At 45.2% G+C, this 12,328-nt stretch overlaps 2 protein-coding genes across 2 annotated transcripts; one reads left to right on the plus strand and one right to left on the minus strand.

Annotated features, from left to right (window-relative positions):
- Positions 1-1,004: 1,004 nt before the first annotated feature.
- Positions 1,005-1,805, minus strand: LOC138996238 (late cornified envelope protein 3D-like). The gene is made up of 2 exons (XM_070397248.1): positions 1,741-1,805; positions 1,005-1,327 (listed from the first exon to the last, which is right to left on the minus strand). The coding sequence occupies exon 2, from the start codon at positions 1,308-1,310 to the stop codon at positions 1,005-1,007; it is 306 nt and encodes a 101-aa protein (XP_070253349.1). The 5' UTR covers positions 1,311-1,327; positions 1,741-1,805.
- Positions 1,806-6,983: 5,178 nt separating this feature from the next.
- Positions 6,984-7,749, plus strand: LOC138996212 (late cornified envelope protein 3D-like). The gene is made up of 2 exons (XM_070397175.1): positions 6,984-7,008; positions 7,427-7,749. The coding sequence occupies exon 2, from the start codon at positions 7,444-7,446 to the stop codon at positions 7,747-7,749; it is 306 nt and encodes a 101-aa protein (XP_070253276.1). The 5' UTR covers positions 6,984-7,008; positions 7,427-7,443.
- Positions 7,750-12,328: the final 4,579 nt, after the last annotated feature.

Genomic DNA, 12,328 nt, shown 5'->3' on the forward strand with positions numbered 1-12,328 from the left:
AGACATCAGTCTTCGCTATGATTTCTTGGCCATGATTTCACAGGCAACAAAAGCAAATATAGACAAGTGGGACGAAATTAGATTTAAAATCTTCTGCATCATGAGCAATCAACAGAGTGAAAAGGCAACCTACGGAGTGAGAGAAAATATTTTCAAACCATGTATCTGAGAAGAGCTTAGAGAAATGTACAGGGTTCCAATCTGTAATCCCCTGAGGCATTTCCTATGTTCCCTTTCTTCTCGCTTTTCTCAGAGCCTCCCTTTGCAGAACACCCCATCTGTTCTCTCAAGGAAAACGCTTAGTTCAGTTTCCTCAGAGCTGACTAACTTTGCAGGCTGCCTCTCTCTCTAAAGTCAGTCATTTGTAGGTTGACTTGATCTTCCTCCCTTAGACCTTTCTTGCTGCCTCCAGGCCCTCCGTCCTCTTTGGTCTCATTCTTCTCAATTTCTGATCATCTCTACCACCTGAATATACTAGACAGGGGATCCGATGTTAGGTAATTGCTCCCCACACTGTGACGCAAGAAAAGTCAGCCCTTTGCTGACAGTGTTCTCAGCAAACACTCTCCACTCCGCTCCTTCCCACCCTCAGTCACCCAGGGCCTCTCCTGTGAGAAAAATCCCACCCACTCATGGTTCAGTCCCACATCAGGAACATCTCCTGGGGCTGGGATGCTGGACCTTCAGGAGCTGCAGGAGGCAGGCCCCCTAGCAGCCTTGGGAGAAGCAGTCAAACAACAAGTGAGAGTCAGGTGGAGAGAACAGGCTTTATTTTTCTACCTGGTTAGACACAGGTGATAACACTGAGAGGAGGGGCTGCCCAGAAGCGTGGAAAATATATGCCTCGCATCTTCTGGGGAGTGCTCACCCCTCCCCCAAGAACATTTCAGCAACCAGCCTGGGAATATTAGAATGGGGTGTCTGGGAGAGGCAGGGTCCAGCGGGGGCTTCTTTGCTGGCTTCTTGTCTCCTCTCAAGTTGCTTGTTTCAGCATCAGATCCAGGTCAGCAGCAGCCCCCAGAGCTGTGGCCACAGCCCAAGCCCCCAGGATGCTGCCCACTGCCAGTGTCACAGGACTCGGAGCTCTGGCGCCTGCAGCGGTGGGACCTGCGGTGATGCCTGTGGTGGCTCAGGCAGCAGCCACCCTCGGAGGAGCTGGGGCCACAGCCGCCTCCAGAGCTCAGAGCACAGCCAGAGGGGCCTGAGGGCAAACACTGTGCTGGGCTCTTTGGGGGGCACTTTGGGGAGGGACACTTGGGGGTGCACTTGGGAGGGGGCTGGCACTGCTGCTGGTTCTGCTGGCAGGACATCTTGACAGGAATTTGACCTTGAACAAATAAAAGACACTTTGAGCTCAGAAGCTTCAGAAGTTTCAAAGTCTCCTCCTCACAGCTTGTCAAACACTCATCCTCCATGATGACCAAGCTGCCTGCTAAGCCAAGCTCTGAGGAAAAGAAATGGGAACACGGAGGGGCCACATGCATTTGGATAAAGCACCTTCAAGGATGCCAGATGAACCATGTGCACCCCTGACAGCATACTCAGCAGGAATGGGAAGGAGTCCTCAGGACCTTGGCTTTTGGGGCTCACAGTCCCCTGACAGGTGCCTGAGTGGCTCCTTCCTCACCATCCCCATCCCCCACTGCTGCCCACTGTGGGCCTCTTCCCCCTGGTTCCATTCAGATCTGAGCCCCCCTTCCTACCCTCCCAGCTGAGGTCTGTCCCCTGCCAGACACTCACCGGGTGCACAGGAGGCAGGAGAAGCTGTTCCTGGGGAGGCTGTGGATGGGGAGCCCAGGGCAGGAGCCCTTTTATCCTGTGCTGGGTTTGTGACAAAGGGCCTGAGCATGTGCTGCTTTCACAAGCAGGGGGAGGGGACAGTCGGGTGCACCTCCAGGACTAGGCTTCCAGCCTTTTCCCTGAGCACTTGCATAACGTCCAACTAATGAGGTTCAACCAGGAAGCAGGATGACTGTCCACATAACCCCCCAGGGCTTCCTAGGAGCCTGACACTCCCTTTCCTTCCTTGTTTCCTGCCTTCTCCCAGCTGCCATGCCTCGGTTTAGCCCGTCTCAGGTACTGTTCTGGGAGCAAGGATGACTATGAAAACATTCTGTCCTTGCATTCTACCAAGAGACCCACACGGGCAATTAATAAATTACAGAACAATTCCAAGTGATACATGTAATTTAATGTGCACAGTGTCTCCAGGATGTTCTAGTGACCATGACCTTCAGATATAAGTGACTACTTCCCCAGGAGCTCCTGGCAATGAGATGTGGGCAAGGGACAGGACTGGTGCAGGGCCCTGTCTTGTGGAGTGAGCCCTCGGATGACCTCCTGGCACCCGGGGAGCAGCATGGAGTTTCAGGCATGAAGGGAGCAGACCCGACTAGGTGCTGATGGACAAATAAGGACATTGGCCAGAGTTAAAAATGTGTATTTCTTTCTTACTGAATTTACCTAAACTCAAAACTATTTGCACATTGGAATCTATTATACTATCTAGCTATAGTAAAAAAATATAATTAGGGCTATGAACTTTAATAAACCATATGTAATTTACATAATTTTTGCTGTTGTAATAATATCATATCATGGATTTATATTTTCTTATAAAGAAAAATGTTCATGGCCTTTTGTTAACTGGTAAAAAGCAGGTGATAAAGCAGCACACATAGTTAATTAAATGATTTTGAATGGATTCTTTTTTATAGGATATGTGTTTTGCTCTTTAATGACCATTCAAACCTATAGGACTAGCTTCCTACCTTTAGACAATTTTGTTTTTCTCATTTCACTCTAAAACTCAACCACACTGAAGCATAGTGATCCCATGAGTTATTTTAAGACCCTGCTGAGGGCCCTGGCTGGTGTGGCTCAGCTAGTTGGGCATCGTCTAGTCTAGTGCATCGAAATGTTGCCAGTCCAATTCCCAGTCAGGACACATGCCTGGGTTGTGGGCTCCATCCCTGGTAGGGAGCATACAGGAGGCAGCTGATCGATGTTTCATTCTCACATTGATATTTCAATAGTCCTCTCTCTCTCTTTCTCTTTCTCTCTCCCCTCTCCCTTCTTCTCACTCTAAAAATCAATAAAAACATATATAAAAAAGAAGGAAATGGTGCTGAAACAATTGGACATCCTTATGTGTAAAAATGATTTGTACCTGATGCTACATATAAATATTAACTCAATATACAGGGTGTCCCAAAAAATGTATACACTCAAAGTCTGTAGCTTCTGTTACATTTTGAAAATGAAATGTATTTTAATAAAAACTGCTTTTATAATTATTCAAAGTGTGTATACATTTTTTGGGATACCCTGTATATGGTTCAATATGTAAAACATAAACCTTCTAGAGTAAAACAAGAAAAAAATCTTTGTGACTTTGGGGTATGCCAAAAATTTTAGGTATGACCAAAAAGGGGGCATTTCAAAAAAGACCTTGATAAATAGGACTTCATCAAAATTTAAAATTTCTACTTTTTAAAGGACACTTAAGAAAATGCCAAGAAAAGTCACAGACTTGGAGAAAATATTTTAAAAATACTTATCTGGTGAATTACTTATGTCCATAATATATAAAAATTGTAAAAATCAATAAGAAGGATATGGACAAACATTAAAAATGGACAAAATAAGTGAACAGACATTTCAACAAAGGTATATGGGTGGCAAACAAGCCCATGAAAAGACACCATCATTAGTCATTAGGAAAATACAAATTGAGAGCAAAATGAGATACCACTTTACACACACTAGAATGGCTAAAATAAATAATAACAATAGTAATAACTGACAATACCAAGTACAAGCAAGGTTGTGGAGCAACTAGGTCTTCAGTGAGAGCTGGCAGGAAAGCAAAATTGTACAACCACTTTGGAAAACAGTCTGTCAGTTTCTTTAAAAATGAAACATACACTATTTCCCCCAGAAACCCTACCCTTAGGTTTTTACTAGGAGAAATAAAATTTATGTTCACAGAAACACCCGTCAGTCAGTGTCTATAGTGGCTTTACTCATAATTGCCCTGAACTGGAAATAGCTCATGTCTTTCAACAGGTGAATGGATTAAAAAATGTGATACATCTATACAATGGAATGGTTCTTAGCAATAAAGAAGGAATGAACTACTAATATAAGAAACAACAAAATAAATGTCAAGTGTATCATTCTATGTGGGAAAAAAAGCCAGACTTTAAATGCTACGTAGTATATGATTCCAATGATATGACATTCTGGAAAAGATAAAATTATAAGGACTGAAAATAGATCAGTAGTTTCCAAGGTCTGGTATGGGGGAGGGCTGAGGAGGAAAGCCATGGAGTGATATCTCCATAGGGTCGTGAGGAAATCTATTCCAGGGATGGAATTGTTCTTTATCTTAATTGTAGTGGTGTACACACATTGGTGTATGTTAGTCAAGGCTCGTAGCCTTGCATACTTTAAATGGGTGATTTTTTTCTGTTTGTAAAATATACCTCAAGAAATCTGACTTAAAAATAGAATAAAATAATACAATTTAGGAATACAAATATTAAATGTGATAAAAATATACAAGAAGGAAGCAAAGAATGATAAATACAAATTTAAGGTGGTGGTTACAGCAGCAGGAGCTGGTAGGGGATAAGGTACATAGTAAGTTATATGTACCTTACTATTAGAGTTCTTGTTTCACTTGTGTGGTGGATTTTTGTATTTGTTATTTAAATAATAAATAGATAGATAGGTAGATGATAGATAGATAGATAGATAGATAGATAGATAGAAGATAGATAAGCAGTTGGATAAATTAATTAAGAGGACCTTGCATGGACCAATGATGAGCATATATTATAAACTTTGGATTTGTTTATCCAAATCGATGCACTTAATAGCCAAAAACAAGACAATGACAAACTCCAGGAATAAATATCTTCCTAGCACACTGCTTTCAGGCTTGCTCATCTCATCTTCCCCTTTTCGCAGCATCAGTCATAAGTCACTAAGGAGGAGGGCAGGTCCTCGTTTATTTGTTGCTCATTTATTACTAATATGCCTTGCTCAGAAGGCTCAGCCTGAAGCTGGACCTCAGATAAAGCAATTCCTGTCCCAGAGCTAACATACATGTTATGAGGTCATACCATCCTCATTTTAGACCAACCGGGTAGACTTCTTCTCCGCATGTTATTCCAGATTCCTCAAGGATGTCAGGGCTCCTGAAACACCCTCAAAGTGCCCCACTTTTGGAGTCGCCTCAGGCTCTGGGCCATAGGTTCAAGTATCTTCTGTCACCTCAGGCTCACCTGCCATCTCAGGCTCACCGTGGACTCTCTTCTGAGAAGGACAGGGAGGGTGTAAGGTGAGGGAGGCTTCGTGAGGGAGGTGTGAGATTAAGGTGATCCAAATCAAGCAGAAGAATGAGAGCATCAGGAGATGGAGACCAGGACTGAGACGGGGACTTGGGCTGGGTATAAGACCCTTCTGCTGGCAGGTTCTGAAACAGTTTGGGCCACACTGACAGGGGGCGCGTCACACACAAAGTGCAGCCCCAAAATCGCACATCAAAATCGCACATCACTGGGATTAAAAACGGCCTCTGTACTTTTTTCTGGGAAACCACATGACATGAAAAAATAATTATTTTCTTCTACAGCTCGTCTTGAACCCATAGACAACATCAGCTCGTGTTGCACCTACATTGTTGCCTTAGGGCTCAGTCATCCCAAAGGCAAATGCTCATTTACTAGTAATGTTTAACCTCTCTGCTAGTGTGATGTAGGCTAAAGGAAGGCTTAAAGCCAGTTCTTGTCCAGGGCAGAAAATTTCCTAAGAGGACCTCATATCCCCATATGGCAGAGGAGTTAGAATGGAGAAGGGACTTACAACTCTAGCCATGACAATATTCACAATTGATATTCTTAAGAAGGAGAAAGAAGACTATAAGGAGGAGGAGGAAGATGGAGGGAAAAATATCCTCTTTTCCATTGTGGCTTTATGTCTTCCTGACTGTGGCATATGTCCTATTGATTCTGACACTAGAAATTCTTCTGCCTAGAAAAATTAAAGAAAAATTGCTCACATGCTAAAAATGAGCCATTTCGTAAACATGGTTGAAAACTGTGAAGCTGACAATGCTAGAGGTGGTTGGTGAGCCTCATTTGCCCTCATAATGGCTAAGACCTCATAATAGCTAAGCTTTATGTAAACCAAATACACAACAATGACCTTGCCCAGCTGTCACCCTAGCAGGGGTGGGCAAACTTTTTGACTGGAGGGCCACAATGGGTTCTTAAACTGGACCAGAGGGCCGGAACAAAAGCATGGATGGAGTGTTTGTGTGAACTAATATAAATTCAAAGTAAACATCATTACATAAAAGGGTACGGTCTTTTTTGTTTGTTTGTTTTATTCATTTCAAAGGGGCCGAATCCGGCCCGCGGGCCATAGTTTGCCCACGGCTGCCCTAGAGAGCATCTGAAGGCTCCATCTCCCTTCAGGGCCTGCAGAGCAATGGGGCAATGACCTCCAAAAGCTGGACTCTTGGGCTTGAGGTCTTTGTAAATACCCCTATGATCGTATCTATTTCACCAGATCCATTATAGTTCTTTGTCTAAGTGATGGTCCATTTAGGCTGTGAGATACTCAAGGGAAGACACATGTCGTAAGTATCTCTACATTATTACTGCTAAATGAAGTAAAAAAGCCTGTGTCCATGCATGGAAGTGAATGACTGAATGAATGAATGTACAGCCGCAGGTCCAAGGCAGACTTGAATGGGAAGAATTTGGCAGTCACAAGGACATCCTGGTTCCATCTTATTAAAACGTTAGGCTCCTGCCCAGGAAGACACTGAGGGAGGCAACTAGGAAGTGTGTGGCGCTGTCCCCTCCCCCTGCTTGTGAAAGCAGCACATGCTCAGGCCCTTTGTCACAAACCCAGCACAGGATAAAAGGGCTCCTGCCCGGGGCTCCCCATCCACTGCCTCCCCGGGAACAGCTTCTCCTGCCTCCTCTGCACCCGGTGAGTGTCTGGCAGGGGACAGACCTCAGCTGGGAGGGTAGGAAGAGGGGCTCAGATCTGAATGGAACTGGGGGGGAAGAAGCCCACAGTGGGCAGCAGTGGAGGGGGGTCGGGGATGATGGTGAGGAAGGAGCCACTCAGGCACCTGTCAGGGGACTGTGAGCCCCAACAGCCAAGGTCTTGAGGACTCCTTCCCAATCCTGCTGAGTATGCTGTCAGGGGTGCACATGGTCCATCTGGCATCCTTGAAGGTGTTTTATCCAAATGCATGTGGCCCCTCTGTGTTCCCATTTCTTTCCCTTCTGAGGCTTAGCAGGCAGCTTGGTCATCATGGAGGATGAGTGTTTGACAAGCTGTGGGGAGGAGACTTTGAAACTTCTGAAGCTTCTGAGCTCAAAATGTCTTTTATTTGTTCAAGGTCAAATTCCTGTCAAGATGTCCTGCCAGCAGAACCAGCAGCAGTGCCAGCCCCCTCCCAAGTGCACCCCCAAGTGCCCCTCCCCGAAGTGCCCCCCAAAGAGCCCAGCACAGTGTTTGCCCCCAGCCCCCTCTGGCTGTGCTCTGAGCTCTGGGGGCGGCTGTGGCCCCAGCTCCTCCGAGGGTGGCTGCTGCCTGAGCCACCACAGGCATCACCGCAGGTCCCACCGCTGCAGGCGCCAGAGCTCCGAGTCCTGTGACACTGGCAGTGGGCAGCATCCAGGGGGCTCGGGCTGTGGCCACAGCTCTGGGGGCTGCTGCTGACCTGGATCTGATGCTGAGACAAGCGACTTGAGAGAAGACAAGAAGCCAGAGGAAAAGCCCCAGTCAGACCCAGCCTCTCCCAGACGCCCCCTGCTCGCCTGCCCAGCCTGAGCTGGGATGTTCCCAGGGAGTTTCCACTTCCAGCCGATCTTCCAGTCTGATGTCCGGGATCTCACAATCCTCCCACCCTCTGCACGTGACAATGATTGGCAGCGCCTGGGCCTGTGAAAAAAAATAAAGCTTCTCTTCCTCATTACCATGGGTGGCTCGAATGTCATTTCACTCTGTCCCTCCTCTCAGTTCCTCGGTCAACACAACACAACTCGGAGCAGAATCTTAGTTTTGGACCCTGGAAAAATAGATCAGTTTCCCCTCCACCCATAGAAGGTCTGTGAAGAGATTTTAGGTTGGAATGGAGATAGAAAGAAGGGTGAGGGTCATATTGCTTTGAGTCCTTGCAACTCTCAGTGAAAGGATTGATTTTTCCTATGAAACCTGAGTGGGTGTTGATATAATCTGGGAATTGGCACTGTATGATATGGGACTTTTATATATTTTGATAAGCTGTTTCTGGGTCCTACTTAAGTAACAGGGGATCAGGAGGCAAGGAAACAGAAAATCGGCGAAGGAAGGAGACATATGCCTCAGGAAGGAGAGTTAACTCAATGGGCTCCATGAAAATTCAGGAGATGGAAGGTAAGAAGTATTTACATTAATGAGGTCTAGGGGGAGCAATGTGGCTGTGAGTCTAATCAATGAGATAATGGATGTATGTGAGATGAAAATTTAGAAGAATGAAAAAGAGAACATGAGAATGTCAATGTAATCTAAGGAGTAAATATTCATTAACTGTTGAACTCTACACAACCATGAAGCTCAATACAGTCCCATGTTTTGGCTTAAATTATAAAACTCAGATGCTGCTGAGGTTGAAATAATGTTCCTACATATGAACCAAGAGTAGCATCTTACCTGGACTGCCAGAAAGCCAGAGAAATGTTATAGAGCTCAAACCACAATCAAATGGCAAATATTAAGAGAAATTGATGTTAAGAACTGAGTAGTAGAGCAAGCAGGGGTGTGGGGGGAGGGGCCGGACAATCTCATAAGTTCATCAAATTAAAGAAAGATTTTATCAAGCCTGAAAATTATTAAAACTTGGGGATTAAAAAGACCCTGAAGAAGTTTAATACCGGACACACCAACCAGGTCTAACAAACTGGGACATGAATCCTTGAAGTAGAAGCCACAGCTCTAGCCATGAGTTTAAATTCAGCTAGAAATCACCAAAGATGCTCAGCCAGGGGCAGGAAACATGTGAGTCTTGCAAGGGGGAGGGTGAGCCTGGCACCCAGGAAGGGCTATGCCTCTACAGATAGGATCTGCAAAACCTTGAACACCAGGCTTTTAGCACAGTCAACACACAAACCCAACAGCTCTGTGCCGACCTGAAAGTCCACCATGGCCTGGAAAAACTGGAGAATTAGAAGACACCATCTGCCAGGGGCTTTAGAAGAAGACTTAGAAGCTCAGAAGTACCTCAAAGTGCCACTCTAAAGAACTGACAGAATTACCGCTCATGGTTGAGTCAAATCTGAGTGAGTGAAAAGGGAGCAGGGTCAACTTATAAAGGTCCTGGCTGAGACACCAAAGAGATATTGGGAAGCTAAAAGTAATAAAGAGCATCATAAAAAGTGAGACAAGAAAAAGAGGTCCCAGCAATGAAAAAAAAATAGATTCCAAAGACTGCATCAGGGTGACACCATGTCCTAGCCTTGGACCCATTTATCCACTCAATAAAAAAATTTATCAATAAAAAAATACATTTTTATTGAGCACCTATGATGGACACAATTCTAGGCACTAGATACAGCAGAGAATCAGAGAGACAACGTTTCTTCTCTAGGAAGCTTACATTCAAATGCATCTGTGGGCGACGGTTCCCAGTTTACTTGCAATGCAGAGTGAAACAGGGTGGCTCTCTATGCAGCCGGCCTCTCATCCTCTGGGCCTGAGTGACGCTGGTGTTAGTTTAATACACCCGGAGAAGACCCCCAGCTTGGGTAAAATATTAACACAGAGATAGTGGCTTTGGTGGTGACAAAAAAGAACATGAGCATTTGCTAGCTTCCACATCAAAAGCCAAGGAAGGAGAGGGATAAGTTGTTCACGCTAATGAGACAATGTTAGTGCATGAGCAGGCCTTTGTCCTCAGGCCCTCCCAGTCTCCCCACCTCCCTCATGCCACAGCCACAGTGAAAAGACATCTTCCCAGGGGTGCTCCTTTCTTCCCATGAATATTACTTATTTGATCACCTAAAAAGGGATAGTTACCCCTATAGGTCTTCCTATAACAGGATAATCAGACACATAATTTTCATCAATGTTTATAAAAAACTATAATGCTTTGTCAATATTGTAATGAATATTTGTGATTTGAAAGATTCGTCTCATTCTTTTTTTTGTTTTAATCCTTACCCGAGGATATTTTTCCTTTGATTTTAGAGAGAGTGGCAGAGAGAGAGAAAGACAGAGAGAAATATCGATGTGAGAGAAACACATCAATTGGTTGCCTCCAGCTCGTGCCCTGACCAGGGCCCAGGCTGGAGAGGGACGAGCTTGCAACCAAGGTACATGCCGTTGACTGGAATTGAAACTGAACCCTTCTTCAGGCCGACGCTCTATCCACTGAGCCAAACCGGCTAGGGTGATTTGTCTCATTCTTAAAGGTGATGTTTCAGAGAACAATGCATCTCTAATGTTAAAATAAAATGCAATGGAAAAATACCACACAGCTTACATAATGGTAATTTCCAAAATTCTTGGTCAATCACTCCTACTTTGGTGTACATAAGCTTCACCATTTCACCCTCATCATCACCACACCCATTAAATATGATTCATAGCTCAGCCAATCTCCCTAAGCTGCCCTAGCCAACTGGAATCACTCCCTCCCCAAACTACTCTTGGAGCTCTTAGAATAAATATCACAGTCACTATGGTACTGACACAATGGTCCTCAGATGTGTCTTAGTTAGCAAACCGTGTCACTGCAGCTAGATTTCTTGTCTCTGTCTGTGATTTTATTCCTCACATCTTTCGTCTATGGTGCCTCCATCACTTTATAGCTTTTTCTTTCTCCAGATAACAGCTGTTTAGTGGAGAAGCAAGAATTCAAACTCAGGAATCTCTGACTCTAAATGAATGCTTATCAAGCCCATTATTCATCCCCTTTCATGTTGTCTGAGATCTCTCCAATGTCCCCTCAGTCACACCCTTAGCAACGTGTTATCCCTCCTGGGAGGACCCCCAAGTTCTATGAGTTCCCCTTGGCATTGCCATCTGGGCTGGCTGCCCACGGGCAGACCAAGGATCGCCACCTCTGTTCCCACCACTTGTCCAAGCACTGTTCTTACAGGCCCATGACTTCATCTCAACGAAAACCCTTAGATGATAGCAGGTGACAACCTCTGGATGCATCCTCCCCCTCCGAGTTACTGCAGGCAAAAAGGGACTGATACCCAAAGGTTCTGACCTGGGGCCTGTGGACGCCACACACAAGTTGCAGCACTGACCACATCAGATCATGCTTATTGTATTACTTGTGCGTTTGCCCCACTATACTGTGATTTACTCAAGAACAGGGACCAAATCTTACTCATTTCCCAATTTCTTGTGTATAGCAGAATGCATGGTGTGCCGCCATAGCAGTGCAACACATCCTGCTTGATTACTGAGTGGATGGATGGATGGATGAAAAAAATTAAAATGGCAGGCCTACAGGAAGGCTAAGACAGGGTATTGAAGAGTCCTGTGACTTTTCTCATAGGAAAACGCTTCGTACCTGCCTTGAAAGATATGGAGGATTTAGAATGGAATAACAAGAAGCTGGATCAGCTCAACATATGTTAAGGAAGGAAGGAAAGGATGGGGGGTGGGAGGAAAGGAGGAAGAAAGGGAGGGAGGAAGGAAGGAGTTGAGGCAGAAAGATTTAGGGTTATTCTGTGGATGACAGGTGAGTAGCACACAAGTTGCTCACACCCTCCAACTGTCTCTCCTCTACTTCATGGGACTTGATCTTCTAAGAAGTTCCTATAGAAGGTTCTAGGTTATTTCAAGGATCTCCTTCTCTCTAATCTTCAAAGCCCCTCCTCCTCTCTCTGTAACTGCTTAGCTCCTCCTTCCTGGATGCTGTAAGGTCAGGGTGTATGCCTTTGTGAGTTAATGACTCTTCCTTTCAACACCGCCCACCTGCCTTCTATCCTTGGCACATGAAACCCCCGCATTCGATGATGCTCAGTGATGTCACCCATTCCTCAGCACTTCCAGGCCCTGAGCTGACCTACAGGGGATGCTGGAGCCTGGGACACTGTGGAGAAGAGAGAAGATGGATTCCTGATCACCCACAGGTGACTCATAGGAACTGAGGGTCTGGAGGTGAGGTGAGGTTTACGGACAAAAAGTTTTTCGGGGTTGAAATCTTGTGAAATATTTCACAGTCTGTTTGACCACAAAACACTGATTTCTTGGTGTTGTGGATAATTACAACAAGAAGGAAGGTTCTAAAGGCAATTAGGGG

The sequence above is a fragment of the Myotis yumanensis genome, unplaced genomic scaffold (assembly GCF_028538775.1).
Source record: "Myotis yumanensis isolate MYYU_CA2020_CCGP unplaced genomic scaffold, mMyoYum1.0.hap1 SCAF_17, whole genome shotgun sequence".
NCBI classification, from domain to species: Eukaryota; Metazoa; Chordata; class Mammalia; order Chiroptera; family Vespertilionidae; genus Myotis; species Myotis yumanensis.